The 20,518-nt window shown below is 43.8% G+C and overlaps 1 protein-coding gene across 6 annotated transcripts in view; it reads right to left on the reverse strand.

Annotated features, from left to right (window-relative positions):
• Positions 1-17,730, reverse strand: part of Rprd2 (regulation of nuclear pre-mRNA domain containing 2) — a 57,424-nt gene extending 39,694 nt beyond the window's left edge. For 3 of the 6 annotated variants that reach the window (XM_059265876.1, XM_059265874.1, XM_059265879.1), the window contains exon 1: positions 17,468-17,728. In XM_059265876.1, the coding sequence (XP_059121859.1) occupies positions 17,468-17,672 (205 nt within the window). In that variant the 5' untranslated portion in view covers positions 17,673-17,728. Of the gene's footprint in view, positions 1-17,467 lie in introns of all 6 variants that reach the window. The other 3 variants (XM_059265877.1, XM_059265878.1, XM_059265880.1) reach the window with 2 other exon arrangements.
• Positions 17,731-20,518: the final 2,788 nt, after the last annotated feature.

Consider the following 20,518-nt stretch of genomic DNA (forward strand, 5'->3'; position numbering starts at 1 on the left):
TGGCTGGCCTTGAACTGACTATTATTTTTAGAAACTAATATCAGTTTCAGATACTGCAGTTTGTACTCCTCTTCTAAGTAACAGAACACAGTATTTTTTCCTCCTTTGAGACAGGATCTGTGTAGCCCAGGCTGGTCTTACACTACGTAATTAAGGCTAGCCTTCCACTCCTTCCTGATCTTCCTGCCTCCATTCCCAAGTGCCAAGCTACACAGACCAGGGGTACATTTGATTTCACAAAATACAAAATGTCCTTGGTATAACATAGAACAGCTTCACAGCTTTCCCACTAACCCACTGTCTAGCTCAGGCTTCCTGTAACTTGGTATGTAACTTAGGCTGGCTCTGATCTTGCTTTGGCTCCCCTGGTGCTGGGATTACAGGGGCACACCAAGCTTCATTACTTTCCTAATTTTTTTTTTTTTTAAATAGTGCTTCACCAAGTAGCCCTAGCCGGCCTCAAACTCAGAAACCCACCTGCCTCTGCCACCACATCAAGCTTCTTCCTTACTTTAATGTCATCTATCCCTACATCTCACTTTCACCACAAATCCTAGGCTTGGTGCCACCCAGTCCGGGAAACCGCCCACTCACTTCTCTCTACTGTGGTCACCTTTTCAACCCATAAGTCAAGAGTGCTGGGCATGTGTCTCAGTGGGAGTCTTTGCCCAGCTTTACAATGCCCTGGGTTTAACTCCGGCACCCCTGGCATGTCTCACAAAATATGGACCTAAGGAGAAGGAAAGGATTACCTCATGATTAGGGCAATTTTTCCTAAATTAGCCAAGAGAAAATTGGAAATTCAGCCTTCTTTTCTTTTCTTTTTGGAGACACAGGCTCAAATAGCATAGGTTGGCCCAACTCACTACAAAGCCAGGAATGATCCTGAATTCTTCTGCCTCCACTTAAAGCTCAGGAGTTCTGAAGTGCCGACCAAACAAATGGTTCTGAGAGAACCACTAACTTGGAAAGGTTAAATGTAACAGAGATACTGAAGTCCAATGCAGCCAAGTACAGCACACACAGTAACTACAAAGGTACTCCAGGCAAAGACCAAAGTCAGATGCAAAGCCTGCAGCAGCTAAGGACTGATCTTAAGTGTAGTTCTGTTTTTAATTATTTTTATTTTATGTGTATGGGTGTTTTACATGTATGTATGTATGTATGTATGTATGTATGTATGTATGTATGTATGTGTTACATGTGCGTGCAAAGTACCCAAGGCCAGAAGAGAGTGTCAGATTCCCAGAACTGAAGTTACAGAGAGTTCTGAGGCCATGTGGATGCTGGGTCCTCTAGAGAGCAGCAAGTGCTCTTAACTGCTAAGCCACCACACCAGTCCTAGCAGCTAGTGATTTATATATGATAGTCCATGTTTACTGTTATATTTTTACAGACTCAGGGCTTTATTAGATGGCTAAGAATATGATCGTTTATGATATATTAAATATCTGGGCCTTGCTAGATCAATTTCAGCTTTATGAATTCTAAAGGTTTTCAGTAAAATCCATTTAAAATTTCAGGGATTTGGTAGTATATACCTGTAATCTCAGCCCTGATGCAGATCAGTTCAAGACCAGCCTGGCCTACATAGTGAGATCGAGGATAATCGAGGCTGCATTATGAGACCCTTTCTCAACACAAAAATCAAAGAGCTTAAGGACAGCCTTGGCTACATTAAGACTCTGACTCAAACACACACACACACAATAAGCAACACCCTTTCACTCTGACGTGGTACTGTGTGTACCCTCTGGTCTTCTGACACTTAGGCTCATAAGATGCCTTCTTTCACCCGATTTCTGAAGCCCTACACACAGATACACAGTTACTTTCTGCTCTGCCATTAGAGGTATCTCAGAAATGTTTATGTAACCAAGTTTCCCAGCATATGTGCTATGAAACAACAGTCACATGAACAAGTGGATTTACCAGGCAGGTGGTACATACCTGGAATCCACTTAGGAAGTGAGACACAAGCATCAGGAGCCTAAGGCTATTCTTACCTATATCATAAGGGAGTCCGTAGTCAAATAAGTATACAAAATGCCAAATATCCTAATCTCCAATCTTCGAGGAAGTTCAAAAAACATTTATCAATGGTAACTAAAGTTTCACAGCGTGAAAGTAGGTTTAATTGCAATTTGGTAGCACCTCACTTTAAACTTGTTTTTTGAGACAACATTCTCTGTTTAACAGTCCTGGCTCTCCTGGAACTCACTCTGTAGACCAGGCTGGCCTCAAACTCACAGAGATCCTCCTTATTCAGCCTCCAAAGTACTGGGATTAAAGGTGTGAGCCACCACCACCTGGCTAGCATCTCACTTTAAAAATAGCATTCTTGGACTGGAGAGATGACTCACAGGTTAAGAGCACTGGCTGCTCTTCCAGAGGTCCTGAGTTCAATTCCCAACAATCACATAGTGGCTCACAACCATTTGTAATGAGATCTAGTGCCCTCTTCTGGCCTTCAGGCATACATGCAGAAAGAACACTGTATACATAATAAAAATAAATAAATCTTTTAAAAAAAGTGGCATTCTTGGGCTATAGAGACTGAGGCTGCACTGGCCATTCTTCCAGAGAATCCACGTTTGATTCCCAACACACACACACACACACACACACACACACACACACACACACACACACACAAAGTAACTCCAGTTCTTAGAGGTCTGGTACCTTTTCCTTGTCTCCATAAACACTGCTCACACATGATGCACAGACACACGTGTAGGCAAAACATCTATACACATAAAATAAGGGTCAAAAGATGTTTTTTAATTTAAAAAATGGCATTCTCAACATTACCATATTTTGGGAAATGTACGATCATGAATCTTCAATGCTATTCTGTCACTATTTTGCTATATTTTGTGCACATTTATTTGTTCACACATGTGCTGCAAACTGTAGTCTGAGAAACCTAAGATGATAGAAATAAATTATTTTATTTTCTGCAACTCTAGAGATTGAGCCTAGGGTATGACACATGCTGAGCAGTCTGCCTGTGAGCCACATCCCTAGTTCTAGATATTCATAACCTAGGTGATTCTGTAATACATTTGTGTGAGAGTGCTCCACAAATGAGTCCCCAGTGCTCTTCATTTCCTCTATCAGGTTTTTACTTGCCCAGGTTAACCTTAAAACCCTTGCTTCAAACTGATCTGCCTCCCACTTCAACATTCTACATATGTGGAATTACAACATGTGGCGCCATGCGCAGATCATGTTTTCTAAAGATTTACTCAGCCAGGTGGTGGTGGTGCATGACTTTAATCCCAGCTCTGGGAGACAGAGGCAGGCAGATCTCTGTGAGTTTGAGGCCAGCCTAGTATACAAAGTGAGTTCCAGGAAAGCCAGAGCTACTACACAGAGAAACCTTGTTTCGAAAAACCAGGAAAAAAAAAGATTTATTCATTTGTGTTTATGCATGTGTGTTTGCCTGTGCAACTCTCTGGAACTGGAGTTACAGATGGTTGTGAGCTAACATGTGGGTGCTGGGAAATAAACCTGATCCTCTCCAAGAGCAGAAAGCACTCTCTACTGCTCTAGCTACCTACTACCAGGTTTTAAAAGTTATATTACAAACCAGGTGTGAGACTTGGGGCTGTAGCTCAGTGGCAGAGCACTTGCCTAGCGTACATGAAGCCCTAGATCCAACCCCAATACCGCCAAAAAAATAAATCAGTAAATGAATAAACGGATGTGATAGTTTTTTTTTTTTTTTTTTTTGGTTTTTTGAGACAGGGTTTCTCTGTGTAGCTTTGCGCCTTTCCTGGAACTCACTTGGTAGCCCAGGCTGGCCTCGAACTCACAGAGATCCGCCTGGCTCTGCCTCCCGAGTGCTGGGATTAAAGGCGTGCGCCACCACCGCCCGGCCGGATGTGATAGTTTTTACCAGTAAACCCAGAACTAGGAAAATGAAGAAAGCTCAGAAGTTTAAGGTCATCCTCCACTACATAAATTCAAGGCTAGTCTGGGCTACATAACACCTTCTTTAATCTCAGCACTTGGGAGGCAGAGGCAGGTTGATTTAAGTGACTTTGGGCCAGCTATACAGTGAGACTGTCAAAAACCAAAAACCAAAGGGGGGTCGGGATAAACAACAACTACCACCACCAAGAACTAGCAAGATGGCTCAGTGGGTAAAAGTACTCACATGCTAGGAGAAAACCAACTTCCAGAACATGTCTTCTGACCCCCCCAACACACTCTGTATCATTTATACCCCAATAAATGAATAAAGGAAAAGAAACTAAACAAGCCAGCGGTGGTGGTGGTGCATGCCTTTAATCCCAGCACTCGGGAGGCAGAGGCAGGCGGATTACTGTGAGTTCGAGGCCAGCCTCCAGGAAAGGCGCAAAGCTACACAGAGAAACCCTGTCTCGAAAAACCAAAAAAAAAAAAAAAAAAAAAAAAAAAAAAAAAAAAAAAAAAACACCTAAACACAAAAACTAATACATTTAAAAAATAAAATGTAGTATTTTATCATGTATCAAGCTTTCTAAATGTCAAATAGTCTACAAAGCATTTTATGTAAATTATTTAAATTCTCCATTTAGCAGGCTGTGCTGGCGCACGAAGCCTTTGATTCCAGCACTCCAAGGGAGAGGCAGGCAAATCTCTGAGTTCAAGGACAGCCTGGTTTACAGTACAAGTTCCAGGACAGCCAGGGCTACACAGAGAAAACCCTGTGTCTGGGGGTGGGGTCTCCATTTCACTATAAAGTGAGTTTTACTGTTATTCCCATTTAAAAGCATTAAGAAGTTAACTACTGGGAGCTGGCAAAGTGGTTCCAAAGGTACCAGGTTCAAGAAGTTTCTTTTCTTTCTTTCTTTTTTTTTTTTTTTTTTTTTTTTTTGAGACAGGGTTTCTCTGAATTGCCTGGCTAGGACTCCAGTTCCAGGAGATTCAATGCTCTCCATGGCAATGTATCCACACTGTGCACACACAAAACACTCAGAAATATAAAATAAAAATAAATAGAACTTAAAACAAAAAAAGCTGGGCAGTGGTGGTTCACACCGTTAATCCCTGCAGAGGTAGGTGGATCTGAGTTCAAGACCAGCCTGGTCTACAGAGTGAGTTCCAGGACAGTGAGGGCTATACAGAGAAACCTTGTCTTGAAAAACAAAAACAAACAAAAGTTAACTACTGACTATAACAATTCAAAGCTCATGTTCTCTACTAGCTAATTAATATATGGGGTATATCTCCCTCATCTATAAACTAAACACAATTGTTTATAACCTCTATAGTCATTCTCAAAGTGAGAACTGGGGTCAGACTTAAAAATCCATTAATCAAGTCCTTTCTATGCTGTATGTCGTCATCTGAGTGCTGAATGTGAGTGCTGAATGTGTCATGGTAAAGCAAACAGCCTCTGCTGGGGACTACCTTTTAACTGGGAGTTAGGGGTGCCATGTCTCAGTAAATATGCACATATAAGTAAATAAACTAGTATCTTATGAGAAGGCTATTAAGAAAATAAAACAAGGTTATATGATAAGAAGAGCAGGGAAAGGCTGGAGAGATGACTCAGCAGTTAAGAGCACTGACTGCTCTTCCAGAGGACCCGTGTTCAATTCCCAGCAACTGCATGGCAGCTTACAACTGTCTGTAACTCCAATTCCAGGGCTTCTGACACCCTCACACAGACATACATTCAGGCAAAATACCAATGCACATAAAATAGGAATAAATTACATATTTAAAAAAAAGTCGGGTGGCTCATACCTTTGATCCCTGCACTAGGGAGGCAGAGGCAGGCGTATCTCTGTGAGTTCGAGGCCAGCCTGGGCTACAGAGCGAGTTCCAGGACAGGCTCCAAAGCTACACAGAAAAACCCTGTCTCGAAAAACCAAACCAAACCAAAACAAAACAAAACAAAAAACACTTGTTCTTGCAAAGAAACCAGGGTCAGTTCCCAGCACCCACATAATGGTTCACAACCATCCTAACTACAGTTCCAGGGAATCTGACACTCCTAACCTCCGCAGGTTCCAGGGACAGACATGGTTAACAGACATATATGCAGGTAAAACACTCATACACATAAAAGAAAAAAAAATTAAGGGATGATGGGCTAGCAAGAGGGCTCAGGGGCTAAGAGCACTGGCTGCTCTTCCAAAGGACCCAGCACCACATGGCAGCTCACAACTATCTTTAACTCCAGTTCTAGGGGATCCGACAGACACACATGCAGGCAAAACATGAATGCACATAAAAATAAAAATAAGTCGCCAGGCGGTGGTGGCACACGCCTTTAATCCCAGCACTTGTGAGGCAGAGGGAGACAGATCTATGAGTTTGAAGCCATTCTGGTCTACAGAGCGAGTGCTAGGACAGCCTGTCTCAAAATGAATGAATGAATGAATGAATGAAGAAATGAAAATAAGTCATTAAAAAAGAATAAGGCATTTAAAAAAAAAAAGTACCTTTATCTTACCCTGAAAGTTTTACATTTCAAAGCAAAGAGGAACAGCTGTCTTTCTGAGGGGAGTAACTAGATTCTACCACTACTTTCTGTACGTGTATTTCTCCTGTTCTCCAGTTAAAATCTGTGAGGGTGTTGGAATCTGTAATACCACAAAATCCCAACTATTATTCTTTTCTGACAACTAAATGAAAGTCAGCTAGCTGATTTGTGTAGTTGTTGGGTTGTTTTTACTACCATCTCTGGGGTCCTTCTACAAATTAAACCTCACGTGTACTTAGTTATCACAGTCAAACTGTTTTTGTGGGTTTTTTTTTAAGATTTTTTTATTTATGTTTATGTGTGTGCTTGTGCAGGTTCATGTGTACCGTGTGTGTAGTGTCTGTAGAGGCCAGGCCAGGGCTCTGGAAGCCCAGGAACTGGAATTACAGATATCGGTGAGCCACCATGTGGATGGTGGGAACTAAACTCAGGTCCTCTACAAGAGCAACCAGTGCTCTTAACCACTAAGCATCTAGTCCCATAGTCAAATTTTTACAATAATTCCAAATATCCCCCTGAACTTTTAGAAGTATTCCTGTTAAACAATAAACACTCGGGGAAGAATAACTAGTTGACAAAAACCTAAGAGGAAAAGCAATTTGGATAAAGCCATTATTTATTAATTTGTAAATGGTAAGAAGTCACATCACCAAGAATAAAGCAGTCAGCCAGGCATGGTGGCACATGCCTTTAATCCCAGCGCTAGGGAAGCAGACAGGCGGAATCTGTGAGTTCGAGGCTGGCCTACAGAGTGAGTTCCAAGACAGCCAGGGCTACACTGTCGTTTTGCCCAGTGTAGTCACTGAGGAGCAGCTGTTTCATAGCTTCAGTCCTGAAGTTAGTGCCGCATTATCTGCCCTGTCTCCCCTTTGAACGTCTACAGCCCCTCTTCTTTATTCCAATGTGTTAGTAAGTTCACGGAGATACAGATAGTATTTTTCCATGTTTCTTGGCAATGTTTTAAAAACACAAAACATTTTTTTCTCCTGTGCTTCAGAATGGATATCAGTGCATGAGCACTCCACCACTGACTTTCATAGCCAGTCCCCACCCAAGCATGAAACTTAATTATTACTTCTAGAATATATTAAACATGTTTTTGGTTGTTGGTATGCAGCCATGGCTGGCTGCAAATTCACAGTCCTCATGTCTCAACTTCCTAGGTCCTATGGTGACATAAACCATGCACTGAATACACTAAAACTTCAAATAAGTGACTTTTACATCTGTGAATCATATCTCAAGGTATTTTAAAAAGCAGACACCTAAAAATTTAACACATTCAAAACTAAATTTCTGGGCTGGAAAGATGGCTCAGAGGTTAAGAGCACTGGCTGTTCTTCTAGAGGTCCTGAGTTCAATTCCCAGCAACCACATGGTGGCTCACAACCATCTGTAATGAGATCTGGTGCCCTCTTCTGGCCTGCAGGGATATGTGCGGACAGAATACTGTATACATAATAAATAAATCAATCTTTAAATAAATAAATAAATAAATTTCTGATCTACCTTTCCAAAGCTGCCCCACCTGCAACCTTCACCAGCAGTCACTAACTCTGTGTAGTCACTGAGGCAAAAGTCAGTCATTCAGACTAGTCTTCTTGCCCCACATTGAATCCATCCAAAAATCCATCCAAAAGTATGTGATAACTTGTATGAAAAGGATTTTATGAAACCCATCACTACTTACAATGAATATATACCAATAAGATACAAGTAATAAGTAAATATTGTTGGCCAGGTGTCGTGACTCACTCAGCTTTCAGGAAGCTGAGACAAGAAGACTGATGTAAGTTTGAGGCCAGCCTGGGCTACATGGTGAGTTCAGGGCCAGCCTGGGCTATATAACAATATTAATTCAAATAAAGATCTGGTTGGATCTACCTGGAAAACACAAGATCACTTTTCATCACCTCTCACCACAAGCTGATCTACACCATACACATTTTACAACAGATTACACTGCTGTCCTTGTTTCTGCAGCAACCAGAAGAATCTTTAAAAACAACAACAACAAAAAAAAAACCTCTTGATGAGGGATTGGAGAGATGGCTCAGTGGTTAAGACTGCTTGCTGCTCTTCCAGGACCCGAATTCAGATCCCAACGCCCATGTGAGGTAGCTCACAACCTTCTAAAACTCTAGCTCTGATGGATCTGATATTTTCCTTTGGCTTCCATGGGTACATTCATGCACAGGCACACTAAGACACACTCATATACATAAATAATAAACCTTTTTGTTGTTTTTTGTTTTTCGAGACAGGGTTTCTCTGTATAGCTTTGCGCCTTTCCTGGAACCCACTCTGTAGCCCAGGCTGACCTCGAACTCACAGAGATCCCCCTGCCTCTGCCTCCCAAGTGCTGGGATTAAAGGCGTGCACCACCACCGCCCGGCATAATCCTTTTTTTTTTTTTTTTAAATAAAGAAGATCTTTGATCTATGTATTGCCCCTGTACCCTCTCTCCCATCATAAACTCTGCACTATTGGCTAATAAAGCTCCATCTTAACTGTTTTCCAGCCACAAATGTTTTCTTACTGTTCCTTTAATTCACAGGGCATACTCTAGCCTCAGGAAGTTAGTGTTTTTCTGTTCTTTTGGCTTTTAACATTTTTTAACAGATTCTTTTTTTTAAAGATGTATTTACTTATTATCTATACAGTGTTCTGTCTGCATGTATGCCTGCACTCCAGAAGAGGGCGCCAGATCTCATTATAGATGGTTGTGAGCCACCATGTGATTGCTGGGAATTGCACTCGGGACCTCTGGAAGAGCAGCAGGTACTCTTAACCTTTGAACCATCTCTCCAATCTGGCTTTTACCATTTTTTTATTATCTATTTATTTTGTAGGCATATGTGTGCCATGGTACATATAATAAGGACAGCCCACAGGAGTCAGTTCTCCCCTTCTACCATGTGGGTCCTGGGGACAGAACTCAGGTGGCCAGACTTGGTGGCAAGCACCTTTACCAACTGAGCCATCTCCTGACCACACTGTCCAGTGCCTTGCCTTTCTACTCCACTGTTACCTTCCCAGTTTCCTTACCACTAATCTGCCACTCCAACCCCCCTAACACCCTGTATTCCCTATTTCTGCTTTGTAGCATTTGTCACCTCTAACACCCAGTTCTAACAGACTTAATTAATCCTTTACTCACTTTATCTGTTGTCTGTCTTGACTCACTAGAGGAAGCTGTCTGACAGGAAAATGCCCTGCCCACTGTGTTCGCCTATGCCCTCAGTGCCCAGACAGTACCTGGCACAACAGGTGTCCTGTAAATATTTGCTGATGGTTAACAGGGGCAGGAGTGCAGCGAGAGGGAGGAATAAATCTTCTGTTCTACGGCACAGTAAGGTAACTACCTATACCCGACAACAATTAACTATATTTCAAAACAGCTCATGTAAGTTCTGTTCTTTTTTACAGATTCATTTTTATTGTTTATATATCTGTGTCTATGTGAATGTACATGCATTTGAGTGTGCTGGTGCCCACAGAAGCCAGAAGAGGGCATCAGACCGCTTGGCTGAGTTGTAAGTGTTTGTGAGATGCCTAATACAGTTTCTGTGATCCAAACTTTGTTTTCATGATAGAGCAACAAATGCTCTGAACTGCTGAGCCAACTTTCCAGGCTCTTGTTGAGGATTATCAATGTTCCAAACACAAAGAAATGTCTGAAGTATCATCACATAAGCAATTACCCTTATTTATTCATTACCTACTATATGAACATACTGAAATGTCACACTGTACCCATAAATTTGTACAATTATTATCTGTCAATTAAAATTGAGCCAGATGGTGGTGGCATACTCTTGCGGGCCGCAAGAATATATTATAGCTATTCAGCTGTATATTAAAGCTAGAAATTATACCTAGAAATTTCAAGGTATAGCTTTTTTTTTTTTTTTTTTTTTAATTTTATTTATTTATTTATTATGTATACAGTGTTCTGTCTGCATGTATGCCCGTATGCCAGAAGAGGGCACCAGATCTCATTACAGATGGTTGTGAGCCACCATGTGGTTGCTGGGAATTGAACTCAGGACCTCTGGAAGAACAGCCAGTGCTCTTAACCTCTGAGCCATCTCTCCAGCCCAAGGTATAGCTTTAATACAGCTGAATCTCTATAATATTTTCTTGCGGCTCGCAAGAGCGCACACCTTTAATCCCAGCACTTGGGAGGCAGAGGCAGGCATATCTGTGAGTTCCAGGCTAGACTAGTGAGAGCTAGTTCCAGGACAGACAGGGCTTTACACAGAGAAATTCTGTCTTGAAAATCAAAAAAGAAAAGAAAAGAACAGTCTGGAGAGATGGCTCAGTAATCAAGAGCACTAACTGCTCTTCCAGAGAATCCAAGTTTATTTCCCAGCATCCACATATATGCTATACATGCATATATGTAGGTAAATACTCAAACACATAAAAAATAAGATCTTTTAAAAATAATTAAATTAAAATACAAATATATCACACTAGACCCAACAAATCTGTACACTGTCATCAATCATTTAAACGTATTGAAAATAATCACTGGAGTAAGCAGCTGTAAGTGAAGTGACTGAGTAATGGAATTAATCTTGGAGCTGGATGCTCTGGTCACTCCTCTCACTCTACCTACTTGGGAGACTGAGGCAAGAGGATCCTGAGTTCAATGACAGCCGAGCTAACACTCCATCTCAAACACAAACGAAAAAGTACTTTGTAGTAATCCCAGCATTCGGGAGGCAGAGCCAGGCGGATCTCTGTGAGTTCAAGTCAGCCTGGGCTACAGAGTGAGATCCAGGAAAGGCACAAAGCTACACAGAGAAACCCTGTCTCCAAAAACAATCAATCAATCAATCAATCAATCAATCAATCAATAAAACCTCAGGACTGGAAAGAATGCTTAGTGGTTAGAGCAACTGATGCTCTTACAGAGGACCAGGGTTCCTTTGTAAGGTCCTATAGTCCACTTTGAAACCTGAAATTTGAACTGAGAAATCATTGCATAGATCCACACAGTAATTGTGATCCCAGGCTAGTTTGCGCTAGTCAAAAAAGCAAACAACAACAACAGAATGACGACAGCACCCGCACAGCAGCTCACAACTACCTGTATCCAGTTCTAGGGGTCAACACGCTTCTGCTCTGCAGGCACCAAGCCCTCAAATGGGGTATACACACACAGGCAGGGAAAACACTCATACATGTATATAAAGTAAAAATTAAAACTTCAACATTCTCCACAAAGCAATGTGTTTGAGGAGATAATACTTACCTTGGTTTGAACATTATATACAACATAAATATATATAGTCAGAACATAACTATGTACAATTTTAGGTCAATTTAAAAACAAGAAAATTAGGTTCTCAGGGCATGGTGTTGCAGGTGCATGCCTTTAATACCAACACTCAGGAGGCTGAGGCAGGAGGATCTCTGAGTAAGTTTAGCCTCCTGGTCTTCTTAAGTCCCAGGATAGCCAACAGCACACAGTTTAACCCTGGGTTTTGTTGTTTTAAAGGCTAGGCATAGTAGTACACACCATAATCCCACCACTAGAGGCAGGAGGATAAGGAGTGTAAGGCTAGCCTGAACTACATGAAACCCTAGCCCAAAAACAAAACAAACCAACCTCTACCACCCTAAAAGATTAAAATAAGAGACACAGTATCTCAACATTCTAGCTAATCTACATGGCCTAGGCCTGAATGATAAGCAAGTCATCAAGGGTTTTCTGCGTTATAGAAATATTGTACACATAGGAAAGACCATGTAGTATATACAGTGGCTGAAAATGCCTGGTTTAAACTCTGGCTTAAACAACTATTAGCTCTGTAACCAGGGGCAAGTTACATAACCTCTGTTCCTGTTTTCTCAAATGTAAAATGGGTCTCATAATTACACCTACTTTTAAGAATTATTCCGAGGATTAGTATATTATTCTAAGTTAGTATGTATAAAATGCTTCTTAGGACAAAGCATGGAACATAGTAAGTACTCAATCAAAGTCAACTATAAAGTCATGCCAGCTTCACGGTCTGGTCCACTCTGGAATCTAAAATCAAAACTGAGAAATCATTGCATAGATCAAAGGCAGTAACTATGATTCCATGCTAGTCTGTGCTACACAGTCAAAAAGCAAACAGCAAAGGACAGCTGCACGTGTAAAATCACACAGGAAGACCACTGACGTTGACGAGAAAGAGGCAGCCTTACCCTTTCCTTTTTTCTTCCCTTTCTCTCTCATTTCTTCTGTAGACAGGACTCCACTGGCCTTAATCCTCCTAGCTCTGTTTCCTGAATGCTGTGATTACAGGAAGTGCCACCATACCTGGTTACCTTTCTATTTTTTGTAATTTTAACTAAAAATAGCTAAAGAAAGGGCCAAGGTGATTGCTCAAGTGGGAAAGGAGTTGGCCACCAGGCCTGATGATCTGAGTTCCATCCCTGAACCCACATGACAGAAGAAGAGAACTGACTCCCACAAGGTGTCCTCTGACCATACATGCACTGTGGCATGGGTATACCCCCGGGCCTCAAAACAAATAAATACAAAAAAAAAAAAAAACCAAAACACACATTGATAGCTGAATGAATGGAAGCTTTAAGAAATGTTGTGGTTTACAATTGATTGCTAATTAGATTTCTACTTTTCCTGCAGGAACTCATTTAAATTCTCACTTTGTTTCCTAAAACATATTAAACCACTCAATGATTAGAAATAAGATAAACAGGGTCTGGCTAAGAGTGCATACTGCTGTTACAGAGGATCTGAGTTCAGTTCCCAGTACCCACATCAGCTATTCACAACTCCAGCTCCAGGGGATCCAATTCACATACCCCCAGACAGACACAGATGTAGAATTAAAAATAAAAATAAATCATTTTTTAAAAAAGATAAAATAGAGGTATTAGGAAACACTGTTTCACTTTTGTCCCACTGGTTGTTCAGAACATCTTCTAATTCACTAAGAGGTTGGTCCAATTCTCTCCCCATTACTGGGTGACTCCACCTCTGTACTCCAAGCAAAGCTGTCCTGTAATTCTCCCGAATGCTCAGGGTCTCAACAGTAAACAATTCATGTTTCTGTAGGTTAATTCTATACTAAGATACATGTATTATCTCCCTAAACCCAAGCCACAAATTCTGAGAGTCCAACGCTCCCTGTAGATAAGAGACAAAGGCCACGGTTTAAGTACTCTGCACGTGCATCTGCCAAGATGAAGCACTGGAGCTAAAATCCAAACCTAGCTCTAATTCTAAAGTCTGGGTTTTCCTACCTTTCTATACTGACTCTCGTTTTACACTAAAACTGGGAGAAAAAAAATGAACTATAGAAATGATAACCTCATTAAACTACACCTCAAGTCCACATAAGAGCCACGTCCTGAACCAGCAAGTGAGCCATCCCACAGTTTTACTAAATTATAAATACTTTCAAAAACAGGAATAAAAAAAAAATTGTTCAAGTTTTTTTGGGGGTGGGGCTGGAGTTTTTGGGGGGAGTAGCTCAGGTTGGCCTCAAACTTGCAATCCTCTTGCTTCAGAATCCCAAGTGCCAGGACTGCAGGCATGTGCAACCAGGCTAGAAGCAAGTATTTTATTAGTCACTTTGCAATATTATTTTGGCAAATATTTACTGATCTATATCAAGTGCTTGGGAATATAGAGACAAACAAGACACAGCCCTGACATTTGAGAAAAACAGGCAATAAAGATATAACAAGTAAATGCAGTAATTTAGCATGCAGAAAATAAGATGATATGCCTGCCAGGTGTGGTGCACACCTTTAATACCAGCACTCAGGAAGCAGAGGCAGGCAGATCACAACGAATTGGAAGTCAGCCTGGTAGACACAGCAAGACCAGGCCAGCCAGGGCTATATGCAGTGAGACTCTGTCTTTAAAAAAAAAAAAAAAAAAAGAGGAGGAGAGGAAGAGGAAGAGAAGAAAGGAAGAGAAAAAGGAAAAGGAAAGAGATAATAGGAATTAAAGGTAATTCGAAAAGGCCTTCCTGAGGAGGATATATTTGAGATGAGATCCACATGAGAAGGTGGCAGGATCTGATGAAGCCTGAGAAGCAGGCAGTACAGGTGATACAGGCTCTTGGAGCGACCACAGTACAAAAAATTTAACTTAACTCTGCTGCAACAGTATATCAATGGAAGGTTAAAAAGTAGAGGCATGAGTTGGGCATGGTAGCCCACACATTTAATCCAACACTCCAGAGGCAGAAACAGGCTGATCTCTGTGAGTTCGAGGCCAGCCTGGTCTACATAGCAAGTTCCAGGACAGCCAGGACTACACAGAGAGACCCTGTCTTAAAAAAAAAAGAGCAGAGGCATAATATCTGTTCATATCACAGGAAGATCACGTCAGAAAATAAGGATGGTGGCAATAAGCTACAAAACCAGCAACAGGGAGGCTAAGAGAGGATGCTGCTGCAGGCTGGAGACCAATGTGGGCTCTATGTTGAATACCAAACCAGCCGGGTAACTCAGACAGAAGATGATGAATGTTACAGACAGGCCTAGAGGAAATCAATGGAACCTGCCTATGGAATCCAGGAAGCATGCTTGTGCATTAATTTTTTTTCTTTACAATGCATAAAGTCTGTCATTGTTACTACACATGGTAAGATTAGGATACAATGAAAACACCTCTGAGGACTTGAGCTATATATAAGGAGTCCAGTGGAAGTGCTTGCACAGAACTCAGGAGGCCCTGAGTTAGATGCATCATAAAATGAAGAAAGAAAACAGGTCTTGAATATCCAGCAAAGTCACTTAATTTAACTGAGGTCTAAATGACTAAATACTGCGTGTCAGAAGAAAAGGGAGAGGCAAAAATGGCTTCAGGAAAACGCAGAGAGATTGGGAATGCCCGGTATCTACCTCACAATTTTGCCTAAGCAAACTTAGCAACCAAACTCTGTCGAGATCTACGAAAAAAACCACAGGCTCAATACACCAACTACCTGTGTCTGCCTCTTCCCCACTTAGGTGGTGTGAGGCAGATATCCATCACGTGTACATACCAATGTCCACAAATTATTCTTAGCTGTTTTAGAAAGCTAAACTCCACTCTGCTGTGACACTGACAGCAGGTTTTAGGAAGCCAAGTGCATTTACCGTGATTTAAATTATGCAGAGTGCACTTTTAGATGAGATATTGCCTTCCTACTCTTAGTTCCAACAAAGGAAGTAAGCTCAGACACAAAACGGCAGCGGGGCAGGGAAAATTCTCGTCTCATTGCTGACTAGGGAAAAAAAGTATTACCTGTCACTTGTGATCCCACACAGCAGAGGCAGGAACCAACTTATTCTCCAAAATAATGTAACCATAGAGTTAAAACACCAAAGACCAACAGCAGAGAATGTAAAAATGCTTCCTAACTTAAAACAGGGTGGAAGATGTTCTCAGCACATCAGCACTGTTGACTACCATGACATACCAAATACATCCAACGCTGTTTCAGAGGTCATGACAGAGCCAAACCCTAACGACATCATTTCACTGAGGAACCTTTGGCAACGTGACACTTCTGAGAATCCCGTAGATTATAAAGTATATTGTAAGGGTTAAGGAAATGGCTGGCATGTGGCAGATACTTGATGTTAGTCTTTGAAGGTGATAGCATATTTGATATCGCAGATTCTAATTTTATCTCTTGGCAAGAAATAAATGAAAAGATCTGATAATAGTAAACAGAGATACCTAAGCCAGTCTTTTTTCTTGAACATCCTTCTCAGCACTGTATTTCAAAGAACAACTGTCCCATCAATAACTTTAAATACAAAAGGTTTCAAGTTTGGGGCCTTTAACTTTGAAGTTTTATCTATCTGTTCACGAACTTGTAAACTCAAAAATATTACAGAAGCACAGACCGCCGTGCAATAAGAAACCTGTTAAATGGGTAGCACTGACAAGAGGCTCTAAGGATAAAGAGCAAACTAAAACTCAAATAAATATGTATGGAGTTGGGATTAAGGCTGCTTGGAATTTAAAATGTAGCCCAAGCTGACCTCAAACTTATGGCAATCCTCCTGCCTCAGCCTCGGGAATGGCGTGAGCCACCACGCCCAGTTTAACAACCCATATTTTTAGAAGACCTCTTTTCTATATTAAAGCGGGGTTGCGGGGAGAGCCCCGCAAGTTGAAGATAAAATATATATGGGGAAAGTATTATATGCTAAAATAAATAACATGAAGAAACGTAGACTTCCCATTTTGATTGCCTATGCAAACAAACTCAATTCTATAAAATGTACTTCAGGTGATTAGAAGTGGCCGGATACACTCTATGCTTCAGGACCAATGAAGACACTGATTCCAGTTTCTCAGTTGTGTCTCGTCAGTATCCCCAAGTCTGCATTTTACCGCTGCAAACACAGGTAAAGAGAAAACAGGTGGCCGCCTCGCAGCTCGGTTAGAGCTCGGTTGGAGCTCCTATTGCTGCACATTCAACCTCCTCACAGCACACGCCAAGTTTCACCCACACTAATCCAGACAAGGCCCCTCTTCACACATAGCCCAAGTTTCACGTCGGCGCACAACACTGAAGGGTCCAACATATTCCAGGGAAGCGGCCGGCTGAAACCCCAGCCCGACTACCAGGGAACCCAGAAATCGCCAACACGTCAGGGCCTGTAAGGAGTAAACGGACGCTACCATCTCCGTGGAGGCGCAGAGACACCGACAGCACGCACACCTTACAGGGCTCGGAAGGGAAACACGGGCAGCTCTGCGGGTCTAGGCCCAACGGCCCAAGGTCACGCCAAACGAGACGCTAACAAACCCCAAGCAAAGGAGCCCCCTGCAGACCAGGGCAAGCCTGCCCGGGAATGGAGTCCGGGCTCGGGCACACCCGCGTCCAAGGTTGAACGCGAGCCCTAACTGAATGCCGCGGCTCCGCGGGCAAGCCCCGGAGTGCCGGGGGGCCGCGTTCCCTCCGTCTCCCCGGGACCCCCGTTCCTGGTCGCCCCCACACTCACATCTCCGGAGCCACTTCATCCAATGGTAGACGATGGTACTGTGGTGCTTCTTGTTCTCTATACACCAGGACGACAAGCCTTGAATGGATTCCATGGTGTTGGTCACCGACTGGAATTTTCGATCCAACGAGGACTCCAGGGCCCCTGCGGACGAGGCCGACGAGGAGGAGGCCTTACTGCTGCCTCCGCCGCCGCCGGCCGCCATCTTCCCGGTTTGCACAAGCGCCGCTGGTCCTCCGGCGGCGGCGGCGGCGGCGGGAGCGGCGGCGGGAGCGGCGGCGGGAGCGGCGGCGGCGGGAGCGGGCCAAACAATCACTGCGAGTGCGTGAAAGCAGCAGGCGGGGAGGGAGGCCGGGGGGTGGGGACGGGGCGCGCGCTCGGCTCGCCTGAGCGAGGACGGCGCGCTGCTGGGCACGCCGGCGGCTCCCCGACGCTCCCCCCGAGGAGGGGCTGCGGCTTTCCAAGGGTGCTCAACTATGGCTCGGGGGTCGTGTGTAAACCAGTAGTCGGGAGAGAAACTGCGCCGAAAGCAGGGCCGGCGACGCCTTTCAGCACCGCCCAGCGCCGAAACTAAAGGTTTTAGCCTCACGGCCCTCAACGCTCACGGCCCTTCCCTCATCCCGCGGGCCAAACTCCGGCGAGCCAGGGAGGCCTTAGTATCGAAAACGTAATACTACCAGAGTGTCCCTTCGGCTGCGGAAAGCTTTTCCTTTAGGTTCTCTACCACAGGGGAGGCCCAAAGCTACCTAGTCAGAATTTTTTTTTTTCTCTTTTTTTTTTTTTTTGCAACGCAATAGCAGCAAATGGCCCAGCGAAGGCAATGCGCACGCGCGCGGCAGCCCCGCCCCCTCCGCTTCCGTCTCGACCTTGAGGGCGGAGGGAGGCGTGATGGCACGGCCACCTGACCAATCAAGGGAAGGGTCGGAGAAGCGCGCGCCAGAGTCGGCCAGCCCTGGACGCGGAGGCGGCGCTGCGTTTCCTCGTGCGCCTGCGCGTCAGGTCTGCGCGGAGCGGGCTGGGAGGAAAACCTGGGAGGACGGGATGGAGGAGCGGGGGAGCCCCGGGTGTGAAGAGAGCGATGGGACGGCTGCGCCCTGCCTTTCCCTTCATAGCGAGGTTGCCCGCTTGGAGCCTTTTACTCGCACGAGGCTGGGGAATCCCCGCCGTTTTGTGACCGCTGTGTCCGGCAGCCTCCGCCGCTACCACCCCCTAAATCGGGGGTGTACACGCGACAAAATGGCTGGCCTCCATCTTGCGGCGTGGTGGGAAGTGCGCATGCGTCAGGTCCAGTTAGCCGTTCTCCACGCAGACTCCTTGAGTACGCGATGTTACACACCCGACTTGGATATTCTTCCCAGCCAGTAGTCGGCCGTCCGCATTCTAGAAAGAGGGAAGAAGAAAAATCAGACGAAATTTCCCTGTAAAGTTTTCGAAGCGAGGAAATGGTAGTTGGTCGGTTATGATAATCTCACAATTGCGTAATGCGCTGTAGTTTGCAAGTCCTAAGTATCGCGTTTATTAGCATAGACTCAGATTAACCATTACATCTCATCTGCCTAGTGTTAATCTTTTGGGGAGATTTGGAAGTTCCTAAGTAGAGCAATTTCATTTTAATTGTGCCTTAATAGAAGCAAGGATTTTGAGGCAAGGAGCCTGCTTCATCAAGTTCACATTTAGTATTCATCAATATCTTTGTGCCAAGAACTGTTTTAGCATTGGGAATATGATGGCAAAACAGACAAAATTCCTCCGGCTTGGTTTAATATTAGGATCAAACCACGAGTATGTGTCAGGGAGTAAGGAGTCAGAGGCATGGAATAGGATTAAGGGAGAAAGACTGAGTAGATGAGTAAAAATGGTGTGAACTAGTTTTTCAAAAGAGATACTTGCCAGGCAGTGGTGGCCCACGCCTTTAATCCCAGCACTCGGGAGGCAGAGGCAGGCGGATCTCTGTGAGTTTGAGGCCAGCCTGGTCTACCGAGTGAGTTCCAGGACAGCCAGGGATACACAGGGAAACCCTGTCTCGGATAATCAAAAAAAAAAAAAAGAGAGAGAGAGAAATAGTTGAGGGAAAAGGCAACCAGGTCCAGGCGCAGATGTGGAGGGGAGAGAAAGGCCTGGTAAAGAACACCAAGTGCCAATTCCCTAACCAGGACTGTCTTTTTTTTTTTTTTTGGTTTGGGATTAAAGGCGTGCGCCACCACCGCCCGGCCCAGGACTGTCTTTAACACACCAAGGAAGAACAAGGAGACCAGTGTGACTGGGAGATAGTAAGAAAGCCGGTAAGAAGAGCGCAGAGGGAAGAGGGCGCCTGTAGGGACTGGGAGCCACTGTAACCACCCTGGGTTTGTTTCTTGTTCCTTTTGAGACAGGGTTTCTCTGTGCAGCCCTGACTGTCCTGGAACTTACTCTGTAGACCAGGCTGGTCTCAAACTCAGAGATCCTATCTGCCTGCCTCCCGAGTACTAAGATTAAACGCCTGTGCCACCACTGCCTGGCTGACTTTGAGTTTCTTAAAAGGAAGAAATTACAGCAGTTTTAAAGACCTTAATTTTTGGGAGAACCCAAAACAGCTTGACCACACAACTGCCATGACAGGCTTAGAGGCCTATACATAACTTCTGTGAGAGGCTTACTGGCAGGCAACAACCAGATCCAGGAGAGGCTATGAGCTGACCCCAGCCAGGGAGGGCCTGCATCTAAGGGGAAATACCTGGCATCCCAAACATTCCCGTAGACAAATGTCAGCCAATCAGGGTCCTGAACCGTGGAAATCCCCTCACCCCAACCTCTGCTATGATAAAAACCCTACCCTGCCTGGGCTAGGGGCTCTCTGCTCTCACCACTGCGTCAGAGAAAGAGAGAGACCAAGCTCCAAGCTTGAAATAAAGGCTCTTTGCTTTTACATATGTGATTTGGTCTCTGTGGTGGTCTTTTGGGGGACCCCAAGATCTGGGCATAACATTAATGACTTTGAAGATCCTAGAATAAGGCAGCTTCTCATTCTATACAATGAATATTCTGATGAGCCGAGCAGAAGCTTAGCATTGC

Source organism: Peromyscus eremicus, chromosome 6 (genome assembly GCF_949786415.1).
Source record: "Peromyscus eremicus chromosome 6, PerEre_H2_v1, whole genome shotgun sequence".
NCBI classification, from domain to species: domain Eukaryota; kingdom Metazoa; phylum Chordata; class Mammalia; order Rodentia; family Cricetidae; genus Peromyscus; species Peromyscus eremicus.